Genomic DNA, 12,492 nt, shown 5'->3' on the forward strand with positions numbered 1-12,492 from the left:
GTAGATGCTTTACACCACTGAGCCATCTCACCAGCCCTGAGATAATTTTATACAGTACTTTAAACGATTTTATGCATGAGCCCAAACTTGATGGTGTGGAATTTCTTATTTGTATTTTGTGTCGATACTAAAAAGCTTTATACGTTGGAGGATTTCAGATTTTGGAAGATGTGTAAGACAGCTATCAGGTTGGCTGCCTTTTGAGGACCTTGGGATATGGCAGAATTTGTGAGTGGCTGGGGGAAAGGTCTTGATTCGAATCCAGTGCTACCTTTTTCTTGCTTGGTGAATTTGAAAAAGTAGCTCCCCTAACTCTTTCCTGGGAAACCATTTTCTCACTTGGAAAACAGGGGTGCTAGCCATATCTCAGGTGGTTGGTTCAGTGATTAATGAGAGAAATACGTGCAAAGAGCCTGTCACATGTGCAGAAAACATTCAAGCGCCTCTGAGCCCCTGGCTTGTGCTCCTGGGTGATGTCTCTTGGACCTCTGTCCCATCTGCTCTAGGGTGGAGGGCTGCTGCAGCTTGGGGAGTGAAAACCAGACACTTGTGTTTAGAAGCTGGGGCACACTCCAGGCCTACCCACTGATCCAGGCCACACAGCAGGGACAGAAGGAAACACTGGCACTGGACTTGGCCTAGGCATTGCCAGCCTCCCTACACCCATACCCTCATCTGCAAAAGGTGCCCAGTGGGGGTGAGAGCCCAGCGAGGTTAAGTTTCTGGGACAGTAGCCCCGGGGGACGTGGGTCACACTGGGCAGCTGCCCTCCCGAGCTGACCTAGGCTGCCTTTCTGTATGTTTCCCGTGCCTGCAATTCTCTCTTGTCCCTCTACAGGCTCACACATTCAGTTGGCCCTGCTCAGATATCAGCACCTCATGGAGGTCTTGCCCAACCAGCCTGCCCATGACGTGTGTGGAACCTTCCTCCCTACCTCCCTCTTGCAGCCCCATCCCTGCCTTGGCTGCCTGTCCCCTTTGTCCATCTTTCTCCTGTAGCCTGTGACCCACTGTCCTATCTCCTGCCACACAGGCAGTTCTAGGAGCTATTTGACAACTGAAGAAATGGTATCTGGTACTCACTAGGTCCAATAAACACAACTCTGTGTATTAGGGACTCTTTGCTTGTGGCTGCTGTAACAACTGGCCATGAACTCGGTGGCATAAAAGCACGCACATCTATTGTCCCAGCTCCAGAGGTCAGAAATCCACAGTGGGTCTCACTAGGCTGAAATCTAGGTGTCCACAGGGCTGGTTCCTGGACACGGCCCAGAGAATCCATTCCTTGAATTCCCAGCTTCGGCAGGAAGTCTTGCATCTTCCTGGTCGCCCCCTTCTCTGCCACCAGAGCCTGCAGTCAGCATCCAGGCCCCTCCTAACTTGCTCAGTTCTCACTCTTCACGGGCAGTTCCCATTCACCCAGGACCTGCTGCCACAGGGCCAGAGCGGGTGGGAGGGGGGACTTGGAGATGAGCACAGCTGCCCCCAGGCCCCTGTCCCTGCCAGGTCCTCTGAGAAACCTCTTGCAACCAGTTTAAAGATTTCTGTTGTCCTTTCTCTCTCTTTCAATTTGTGTCCATAAGGGCAGCCAGTGACATTTAGCGGATACACTGAATAACCATTGGACCGAGTGGAGGGGAAGCCCAGGGTTTGCCAGCCACCCCCACACAGTACCTGCCACATGAAGTCTTGCAGAATCCTCCAGTGGGCTGCATGCTTAACGATGATGTTTTTCTCCTCGAACCTCCAACTCCCAGCAGGGTGGCTCAGGGTAGAAGGTTGGGGCCCTTTTTGTGGTAAAAGGGGAGATACGCACATAACCTTGAAACCCAGCTGGGCACATGCAGTAGTATACACTGTCATCCTAACACTCTAGGTGGCTGAGGCAGGAGATCACAGGTTCAACTCCAGCCTGGGCAATGTGACAAGAGCCTGTCTTAAAGGAACAGGGACATAATTCAGTGCAAAGGCTCTGGGTTCAGCCCCCAGTACGTGGGGAGCCTCTAGAAACCTGCTTTGGAAACACTTGGGGAAGAACACGATCTCCATTGCTGTGTACCTCTCAGAACAGAAGCCTGACTCAGCCACATCTTGATTCCCCAGCAGCAGGAGAGGGAGGGGAAATGCAGGAGGATCCGAGTGCAGCCTTCCTCGGGCTTGTCTTCCCAAGACAGAGGAAATGGAAATGGATGCAGCAGGAGGGGAGCAGGTTAGACTGGAGCAAGGACCTCCTTCCTACCCAAAGCATTGCCAAGTGTTATGGTTGAACCATGTCCTCAAAAAGATATGTTGAAGTCCTCACCGCCGCTGCCTGCGAATGGGACCTCACTGGTACAGATCTTCCCAGTACCTACTCATGTCACTGATCTGAGTACAGCAGCCACTGATGCATGAAGACTGGTGTAAGAAGAGTGGAGTTAGGCATGGTGGCTCACGACAGTAGTCCCAGCACCCTGGGAGGCTGAGGCAGGAGGATCATTGTCAATTTGAGACCAGCCTGGGCTACAAAATGAGCTCAAGGCCAGCCTGAGCTGCAGAGTGAGACCCTGTCTCAAAAAGAAAAAAATTTGCCTCCAGCTAGATGTTGAGGAAAAATACTGTCCCTGTCTGCAGTCTAGATGCCCAAAGTGAAGCTGCCTTGGGCGGGTCAGGACCTGCCCAGATCGCTCCCTGTGGTGGCTGTGACAGTCCCAGCACTCCCTGGTTCTGATGCTTCATCTCAGTCTCTGTGTCCCTTCATCTCTCCCTCTGTGTCCCTCTTCTCCTAAGGACCCTGGCCAGGGGTCCAGGACCTACCTATTCTAGTGTGATCCGTCGGGACCTGACCATGTCTACAGAAACTCAGTTTCCACATGAGCTAACTTTCTGAGGTTTCGGATGGGCATGCATTTGGGGAGCACTGTTGAACCCAGCATGGTGGGTGACTCTGAGACACCAGGGCTTGCAGCCCACTGCTGGGTCTGTACCTCTCCCTCCTGGGCTGCCTGGACTCTCAGTAGCATCTACAGCCCAGCTTTGAAGTAGCACCCGTCACTCCCCACCACCTTTCAGGTAGGGTGGGTCACTCCCCAAGACCCTCAGGAGCAGTGCTGCCCCAGGCCTCCTTCTCAAGAGCCACCTTTGGGATCTTCCCACCCAGCTCCACCCAGGCTCCAGGACCCGAGGTCACACCCTGATGCACCATAGCACTTTGCACAAAGTCTTTCCAGTTTCCTGTTCTTTGTGCAAGCTGTGCCCTCTGCTTGGGCTCCTCACCCAGCTCCAGGGCATGTGACAGTGGGCAGCCTGGGCCCACAGCAGAACACTAGAGCCTGGGCCTTGAATAAGAGACTTCTTTTCCCAGCTCTGGAGGCCAGAAGTCCAAGGTCAGAGTATCATCACATTGGTTTCTGCTGGAGCCTGTCCTCCTGCTTTTGGATGTCCACACTCTCACAAGGACTTCCCTCTACGTGCATAGAGAAAGAGAGATCTTTGTGTCTCCTCCTCCTAGAAAGGAACCAGCCCTGGGCCCCTCTTCCTGACCACATGTGGTCTTCATCCCTCCAGATACAGCCCTATTGCAGCAAGGCTTCACACGTGTACTGGGGGGACAGGGTCACAGCTCCATCCCAGAACACCTGTGTCTTGCAGATCAGGGAGTAGTGACTCAGATTCACTGCCCCAGTCATCCTGTCATTGGCTGGGAGCAGCCCAGGCTGGCAGGGCCTCATGCGTCCCCATCTCCTTGAAGGTGGTTCTCGGGCACATGCTGTACAACCATAGGAGAATCATGTGGCATCTCCAGGGCCCTGCCATGGGGCCTGTGTAGTCACTAATGGAGACCTCAGTGACTCTCCCTGGTGTCACAGCCCGGATCTGATCAGCAGCCTCCCTGCCATCTCCACCCCCTTTTCCAAGTCCCTCAGGGACTCCAACTGTTCCCACCTCTCGGATGAGGTTCAGCTGGGAAGGTGTTTCATAATCACCCTCCCTGGACATCCCAGCTCTGCGGGAGGGGCCCAGGGCCTGGAGCACTCACCTCAGCGGGCCCCTGCCTCTGTCTGATGGCACCAGTCTTGAGTGTGTACCTGGGTTATTCTTGGGAAAGGAATTTGGACAAGGGTTCCCATAGAGACCAGTTCATTGTCCAGAGTCTCAACCCTGAATCCCAGACTTCTGATCTAAAAGCAAGAAATCCAATTCCTCCACCCCCTCTCCTGCCTTAAGAGTCACCCAGCTCTGAGTCCAAATTCTACCTCTGGCATTTCTGAGCTGGATGACTTGGACACATGATACCTCCTCTCTGGGCCTACTTGTTAGGAAGATGGGGACGACAGCAATGTATCCTTGGCTGTGCTGTTATGAGGATGAAGACAGGGCCCAGAGCAGCTGTGCTTGTGGTCCAGGAGGGGCTGCCCAAGCCTTACGCCTCCTGGTTGCCTGGAGCCAGTTAGAGCAAGGTAGCCCATCCTTAAGCCAAATCACTTGCATCTGCCCAGAGATTTAGTACCAATTACGTAAATCTACATGGGGGTGTCACCCCCATGAGGACCTTTGTTCTGTGCACCATTGGCCCAGCTGTACACAGCAGGCCCTGAGTGTCACCACAGTGGGGCCATGTGGTAAGAGGGGCTCTCACGGCCCTGCACTCTTGCATGCTTGAGTACTGCGCTAGTCACTCTGCAGAACCGCTCTCAGCAGACCCTTATAGTAGCTTTGGTAGATGTTGTGTCTGCATTCCACAGACAGGAAGACTGAGGCTTCTGGTGGCAAAATGGTTATCTGAGACCCCACATTGGGGGGGGGGTTCAAGCCAAGATCTCTCTGCCACAGAATGGATGCCCCAGCGCACCTCCCTCTTCCTGTGCCTGCTTTAATCCATCTTCTGCCCAAGTCAAGCTCCCCTTTTGCGACCCAGAGGACTGCTAGTCCTGTGCACTTAGCAGAATTGTGAAGCACCTACTATGTGCCAGTAAACGTGCCAGATCGCTGGGATCCCTTTCGTCCGTTTCTCTTACTGAGGCTCATGTGAGTCCAGATGTCCTGCTGCCCTGAGAGTCAGCCAAGCCAGATGGGTTGTTTTTGTCCCCTAAATCTGTGGCATTGGCTGGGAAAGCTCTGAAGTATTTGGTGGCCACATTCTTTCAGAAATTCACTCTTCAATCCCTTTACTCTTTGCCCCCATCTTTGCTCAGGCTTGAAATGAGCCTGTTGGAGCAGTGATTGCTCAGATCTCCCTTTGTCAAAAATCATTTGTCGGGTACATCGATCAGGGCTCTTTCGTGTCATGCAGCAGAAGCCAACTCTGACCAAGCTCTTAAGCAGGAAAGGGATTTATTAGGGCGCTGAGGGTGGGAAGAATGGTGGGACCACCAGGCTGACAGGGCCAGAGCCACCCATAGCTGTGTGCAGGGGTTCAGATTCCTAAGGCGGCAGTATGACTGGCGACCTTCACCATGGGAAGGCGGGACACCTTGATTTATAGCCCCATTGCAAGCTGAAAGGGAATCAGAACTGCACATCCACTCTGGTCCGCTGGGGAGAAACAGGAGGTCCAACAGCGAGCTGTGAAGATCCCTGCCTGCTCACCCCAAGGCCTGGGAGGGACGCACAGAATGCCGGATTCTCCAGCCTCCAGGATGGAGGCCTGAGATGCTAGACAAATGCCCCGGAGGACTGTGGTGTGCCACTCCATAGGACCCCGCGGAGGTGCTCAAGAATCCCCTGTTCACCTGTCTTCAATGTGGCCCAGCCCTCGATGCCACACTTGCCACCCTGTGCCTCAGTTTCCCCACCCATGAAACAGGGCCACAACAATCAGTGCCTCCCTCATCCTGTGGTGGTGATAAAAGTCTGTATAAAGAGCTTAGATGCCAAGAGTCAGCCACAGCACCCTGCATGCACCCTTCCTCCCTCAAATTCAGGAACTGAGGGGCAGGCACGTGTGGGAGAAAGTGCTCTATGGCCCAGTTCTGCCCTGCCACCAAACCTGTGATGTCATCAGGCATTACCACACCCTACCTGTCCCATATATGTTCTGGAATGGGGGAGACATCGGACAAATTCAGCAGCCAGGTCCCTCTCTGGGGGCACTTTCTCACAGCTGGACTCCTCAGGTTCCTGAGTGGTGTTGGTCTGAGACAAGATTAAGGGCGTAGGGCTGGCGAGATAGCTCAGTAGACTACACACCTGCTTAGACAAGCACAAGGACTGGGGTTTGATCCCTGGCACCACGTGCCACACTGGCCCCACCCCCAGGTGTGCTGAGCTGGCCACAGAGACTGAGCATGGTGGCGCACGTCTGTAATCCCAGTGCTGGGGAGGCTGAATACAGGAGGATCACTATGAGTCTGAGCTTAGTGAGCCCCTATTTCAAATACATTAAAAAAAAAAAAAAAAAGATTAGGGGCCTGGTGCCCACATGAAGCCACACCCCACCCCCAGACCCTGTGGGGTGTCCCTCAGTGGACAGGCAGCTCCCAGCAAGGTGAGCTCTGACTTTCTGCCTTCTCTGCGGGCAGCAAGCCGTGCTGTGCACTTAGCCCTGTGCCCAATCCCTCCCCAGGCCTCATGGCACTGTACATAAGTAGGTCACCCACATGCTGTCCGGAGGCCACGTGGCCTGCAGGAGCCAGGGCTGGCACCTGACCTTCAGTCACACAGCCTCTCTCAGTAGCTGTTCTGATTTCCCTGTAGTCACTCCTAGGAGGTAGCAAGTGTTATTTTCCCATCCTACAGGTAGGGAAACTGAGGCTTGAGGCCCTGTAGGCCCAGGGCTGAATTTCAGATTCTGCGAGCTTCACACCCATCTTTTACACCAACAAACAGGGCAAAAAGCAGAGCCTTGAAACCCACCGAACCTGGATGGGGGGACCCCATCCGATCCCAAGCCTCCCTGGGAGCCACTAAGGCAGCTTCCCAGGACAGGACACACAAGCCAGCCACAAAAGACCTGAGTGTCTTGGAGCATGATGGAATGTCAGTAGCTCATCCCTGTGAGAAGGGCAGGTGACAGGCACCCTGTCCTGTCCCAAGGTAATCATTCACCATGGTTAACAGGGCCCCTGGTCCCCACTAGAATTTCCCCCTCCTTCCGGTCTCAGGGTGAGCTGGCCATGGCCACTCCAACCTACAGCCTCCCACATTTACCTAACTTCCCTGACCCTCACAAGTGCCACCGCCTTTTTCTTCCTTTCTAAAAAAAAAAGCAAGACACTATAGGAAGCGATTCCTTGAACTTATTAAAAAATCCAGACTTGTAAATTAATTTGTTCGTGTTGTACAAAGGCAGTGCAGATGGACTCATTAGCATGCACACAACAAATAATTATAGATGAATTTTTAGCTGGCCTGCCTAATGCGCTCGCTGGGTTAATTATGTCAATGTATAATTACATCAGCCCGGGGAGACATAATGGCGAGCCCTGATGAGCAGGCCCTGCCTAATGACTGGGCGTGGGGGCTGCTGACGGAGGCGAGCACCGCCACGCTCCGCCGCACCTGCTCGCCTTGCACAAGCTCATTGTCCAGCCTCCTGCCGCCTCAACAGACCAGACAGAAGAACGAAGTGAAAGGCCACCTTGTTCCAGCTGGACCTGAAGCCCCCCCGAGTACAGGCACTACCCTGTCTTCTATGAGCCAAAATGCACTGTGGCGGGCTGTGTCAGGCTCTATGCTGGTTGTGAAGGGTCTAGGGGGGGAGTGAAACTAGAGGCAGCCCTGGTGCAGTTTGTAGCCTGGTGGCCTTACAGGGAGCCCAGGGCTGCAGAAGGTTGTGGGGACCTGGGGGAGCTCATGTTGGCCTCATCACAGAGGGCCTCCTAGTGGAGGTAGCCTTTGAGTTGCAAAATGGGAGGCAAGTATTAACCAGCTGAAGCAGGAGTGGAGGAGGTGTATTCCTGGATCCTCAGGACAATCCTGAGAAATTACTACTTTTATGGGAAAGCACAGAGAGATAGAGGGACTGGCCAAGGTCACACAGCAATGCCAAGAAGCAAGTGTGGACTAGACCAGAGTCCAGACAAGCTGACCCCAGGGTCTATCCTCTGAATCCCTCTGCCCTTCAGTAGAGAGCTGTGGCAGCCAACACATGGTGGCAAGAGATGTTAGGAGAGAGATCCAGAGAGTCAGAAAAAGGTAGAACAGACCCTAGGCCCTGTGGTCTGGGGCAAGGAGGCCCCATGAATACTGTCTGCAGCTGCTGGGGCTGTAATGGGCACATACCAGGACAGAAGCCTTCGCGCCATCAGAGCAGGGGAACCGGGTTCCCGTCACATCCGCAGCACCCGGTTCCCATGAGCCTGTGTCCTCATCCATGAAAACAGGTTAGGGTCAAGGCAGCTCCAGGGGACGCTGTGAGGACAGTGGGAACTGCTGCTGACCTGAGCTCAGGAATCATCCAGGGGACACTTGGACCTTCCCTGGGTGGGGAGTTAGTGGTGTCCTGGGGACACCCTGGGGCTGGCCTCAAAGTGGAAAGGAGAAAGAGGAGCTGTTTTCTTAGCCTGTTATCAAGGGGATATCTGAATGCCTCCCATCAAGGTGAGGACTTTGCTTCCAGTAAAGCTGTCATTAACAGCCCACATCACAAAGTACTGTGTCATCCAGGTGCCCCACGAGGGAGGGAGAGAAGGCAAGAGGGAGGAAGCCAAGAGAATTGAGCCACAGGCCACATGGCATGTTTGACTCCTGGGGACAGGCAGGCAGGGGCTGGCTCATACCAGCTACAGGGAGGCCTTGAGCTGGAGAGGGCCCGCAGAGTGGTCCTACCTTGGCTTCCCTGTGTGGGGGGGAGCCTGAGGGAGGTGGGCGTAGCTTCAGAGATGGTTTCAGAGTGTAGCAGCTCGGAACAGTTGGAGGTCTGTGGGCACAGTCCCGCGGCCACCACAGATGGCATTGCCAGGTCAAGAAAATGCAGTTACGATGACATCTGTTACTGCTGTCATCCCCACATGGGAAGGACACTCACCCTGGTGCAGGCACATATGCCCCGGGCAGGACCTAAGAGGGCTGCTCTTGTGCAGCAGGAAGTCTGCACTGTCCCTGAGCTGTCAGTGACTGCAGGTGGCTCATGTGGATTGTGCCCAGCCCCATGGCCTGAACCATCACACCCCACCCCATCCTCCCAGCTCTCTCCTTCTCTGCAGACCCTGTGCCTGCATTTGAGGTGGCACGCAGCCTGGACGACAGACTGCAGCCCCCCAGCTTCGACTCCAGTGGACAGCCCCGGCGAGACGTTCCCACCTCGTGGAAAAGGCACCCCGAGCTTCTCAGTCCCAAAGGTACAGACAAGACCCTCATGGGGAACCAAAGACTTTCATCGCGTGTCTTGTACAAAGCCCGAGGCTATGGAGCTTCAAACTGGGCCACCCTTGAGGGCAGCTGCAGAGAGAGGCAGGGAGCCAGTCTTCACTATTGCAGGGGACAAGCAGGTTGAGGCATCACTATTGCTGAAGCCACTACAGGTGGCAGAAGTGCTCTGCGCTGTCACTCAGGGACCCATGGACCTTCTCTGTCTTCTCCACGTAGCATCTGGTCCCCATGAATGTAGACCACCTATCAACAGGCAGAGGAAGAATGTGAGGTCACTGCTAAGTGTGTGGGGCTCAAGCCCGGGCACGAAGGTATTCCTTCTACCACCACCACTCTTGTTAGCCAAAACCAAGCCTGCCACAGCCAGCTGCAAAGGAGGCTGGGAAATGTAGTTCAGCAGTGTGTTCAGGAGCAGCAGCTTGGAGGGAACAAGAGGCCAGGGGAGACGAGCTGGAGCCTTCAGGTGTTCTGAGCTGGTGACAGATTCTGGGCAGTATCCCTTGTGCTTTTCTGCCTCTAAGGATCTAGACTCTGAGCTGATGGTTGTGGGCACCAAGAAGCCTGGAGTCCTTGGTTGCTTCTAAGTAGGAATATGTGATTGTGCTTTGGGGCCTTGATCAGGGCTCATTAAGAACTAGGCTTTAAGTAGCCAGTGTTGGAAGTCAGCACTTAATCCTCACAGAACAGGGCTGGCTCAGGGGACCGTGTGAGGCTCTCAGGGTGGCCCCCAGGCTCTGCACCAGCCAGCCATAAAGGCAGGCATGCTTGGGATTGGGACCGCAGGGCTACCCTCAGAAAGGCAGGTCCGGATCCCCCCCAATCCTTCCCAGGCCTGGTAAAACACGTGGGAAGGGTGGGCCATGCCTAGGGGACTGCTGCTGCGGTGACAGACCCCCAGGGCTGGGCCAGGCATGCCCAGCTCTCCATTAGGGGAGTACCTGGCCCCACCAACAGGAAGTAAAAGGCACATGCAGGCATTTCTCCTACATAGGTCCCTTATGGGGGCCGTAGTGGCCCACACAGCATGGCCAGGGCAGGTCCTCTCCCAGTCATGGCCATTGGTCAGTGAGTCTGATGGTGCCATGGGTTGCCAAGATGTTGGGGTAGTAGGACTCTAAGCAGCCGCTCTATCCACTCCCCATTTCTACTCTGGAAATCTACCTCCAGTAAGGCTGTAGATGGGCCTGCCTAGGATCCAGCACATTTACTCCTCAGTGTGTATTCTGGAGATGCACAGTGCCCAGAGGACAGGGTGAGTGGGATGCTGGCCACAGGCCTTGCCGTAGCACAGGCTGGAGCAACCAGATGTCCAGTGAGCAAACAGGGTTCACTCAACTGCACCCAGACTGCCATCAGGGAGGAAGAGTGCTGTGATAGCTGCACTGTTGCAGATGGTCCTGCCGGACAGGAGGACCATGTGGGTCACAGTGCCCTTCCTCTAACTACCATGCAACTATAACAGAGCAAAAACTAGCACTTAGATATACACTGACGGATGTTTCTGGTTTTTTGTTTCTTGGTGGTGGTAGTAGTACTAGGGACCCAGAACCTTATACATGCTAGGCAAGCGCTCCACCACTGAGCCACATCCCTAGACCTTTTTGTTTTGAGATATTTTGAGACAGGATCTTGCTAAGATGCCCACGCTGACTTTGAATTTGTAATCCACCTGCCCCAGCCTCTCAAGTAACTGGTATTACAGACGTGTGCCACTGTGCCCAACATAGGGATAAACTTTTTTTTTGTGGTACCAGGGATTGATCTTAGGACCTTGCACTTGCCAGGCAAACACTTAAGCCGCTGAGCTATCTCCCTAGCCCAGGGATAATTTTTTTTTGGCAGAACTGGGGATTGAACTTAGGCCCTTATGCTTGCCAGGCAAGCACTTATTCTACTGAGCCATCTCCCCTGCCCCAGGATAAACATTTTTGAAAGCAAGGGGGTGATGAACAAATCCAACCTGATACTCACCTTGGTGGATGAGGCTGAGGGGGGGCTAGTGGGGAGCATTTCCGGGAGGCCCATGACCACTTCGCTGCTGGCTGTTCAGGGCCTGCATACCAGGCACTGTTCAGGCCCTCCTGAGTGTCACACCATGGGATCATGCTGAGTAAAGGAAGTGACCCAACAGGACCAGTCCAAAACAGGCAAACCCACAGGGACAGAAAGCAGGTTGGTGGTCACCAAGGTCTGGGGAGGGGGAAATGAACAGTTCTTTAAGCCAGGGACTGTGGTGTGCACTTAAAATTCCAGCTACTCAGGGGACTGAGGCAGGAGGATCATAAGTTCAGGACTAATCTGGACAGCTTGGCAAGACCTTGCCTCAAAATTCTTAAAGGCCTGGGGACACAGCTCAGTGGTCGAGCACTGACCTAGCATGTGTAGGGCTCTGAGTTCTATCTCCATTACCACAAAACAGCAGAAAACCTGGGCATGGTAAAGCATGCCTATAATCCCAACATTTGGGAAGCTGAGGCAGAAGGACCACTATGAGTTCAAGGCCAGCCTGGGCTACATAGGGAGGACAGGCTGAACTACATAGTGAGACCCTGTCTTAAAGAAGTAAAAACAAAAAGAAAAAAAAAAGCTTACTAGGAAGAGAAGAGTGACAAAAGTCTAGAATTGGCAGTGATGGTTACACAATGTCATGAACATGCTGAATGTCCCTTGTAAGGGTGGATTTTATACATATTTTACCACAATTTTTTAAAAAGCAAGAAGGTCAAGGAGACTCAAGTGGGCCAAGGAAGCTTCCAGGGGTGCTGCCCAAGGCCAGCGTGGTGGAAACTGAGCCCGTGCGTGTGCCAGCCGTGGGCTAGGGGTATCAACACCCGCTTTACTCCAGTGTCCAAGTTTGGGAAATCAATAATAATCCATCAACTACTCCAGTTTATAGAAACTTCCCTGCCTGTCATGTTGCTTTTGGCAATGGTATTTCTTTCTCTCCCTGCAGAACAGAAAGAAGGGCCAACCCCCGCCGGGCCCACGCCTACCGAGGGGACCCGCCTCCCGGGTGGTGCTGGGAAAGCCCTCCTGACCGAAACCTTGCTGCAGAGAAATGAGGCTGAGAAACAAAAGTGAGGAGGGAGGCCACACTGGGCTGCTGCTGCCAGCCTGGCTGGGAGGCAGGTGGGGGGTCCCCTGTGGCTGCAGGTGTGAGGGGGCCATGGTGAGGGCTTTGCGGCTTAGCAGGCCCAGACT

General features: G+C 54.0%; 1 protein-coding gene across 1 annotated transcript in view; it reads left to right on the forward strand.

The window, feature by feature from the left end:
- Positions 1-12,492, forward strand: part of Cux2 (cut like homeobox 2) — a 237,896-nt gene that overhangs the window by 196,828 nt on the left and 28,576 nt on the right. Inside the window, exons 5-6 of the mRNA XM_023720433.1 lie at positions 9,126-9,260; positions 12,245-12,368. Of these exons, the coding sequence (XP_023576201.1) occupies positions 9,126-9,260; positions 12,245-12,368 (259 nt within the window). The remainder of the gene's footprint in view (positions 1-9,125; positions 9,261-12,244; positions 12,369-12,492) is intronic.

This window comes from Octodon degus, unplaced genomic scaffold, assembly GCF_000260255.1.
Source record: "Octodon degus isolate 3935 unplaced genomic scaffold, OctDeg1.0 scaffold00076, whole genome shotgun sequence".
Taxonomy (NCBI): Eukaryota; Metazoa; Chordata; class Mammalia; order Rodentia; family Octodontidae; genus Octodon; species Octodon degus.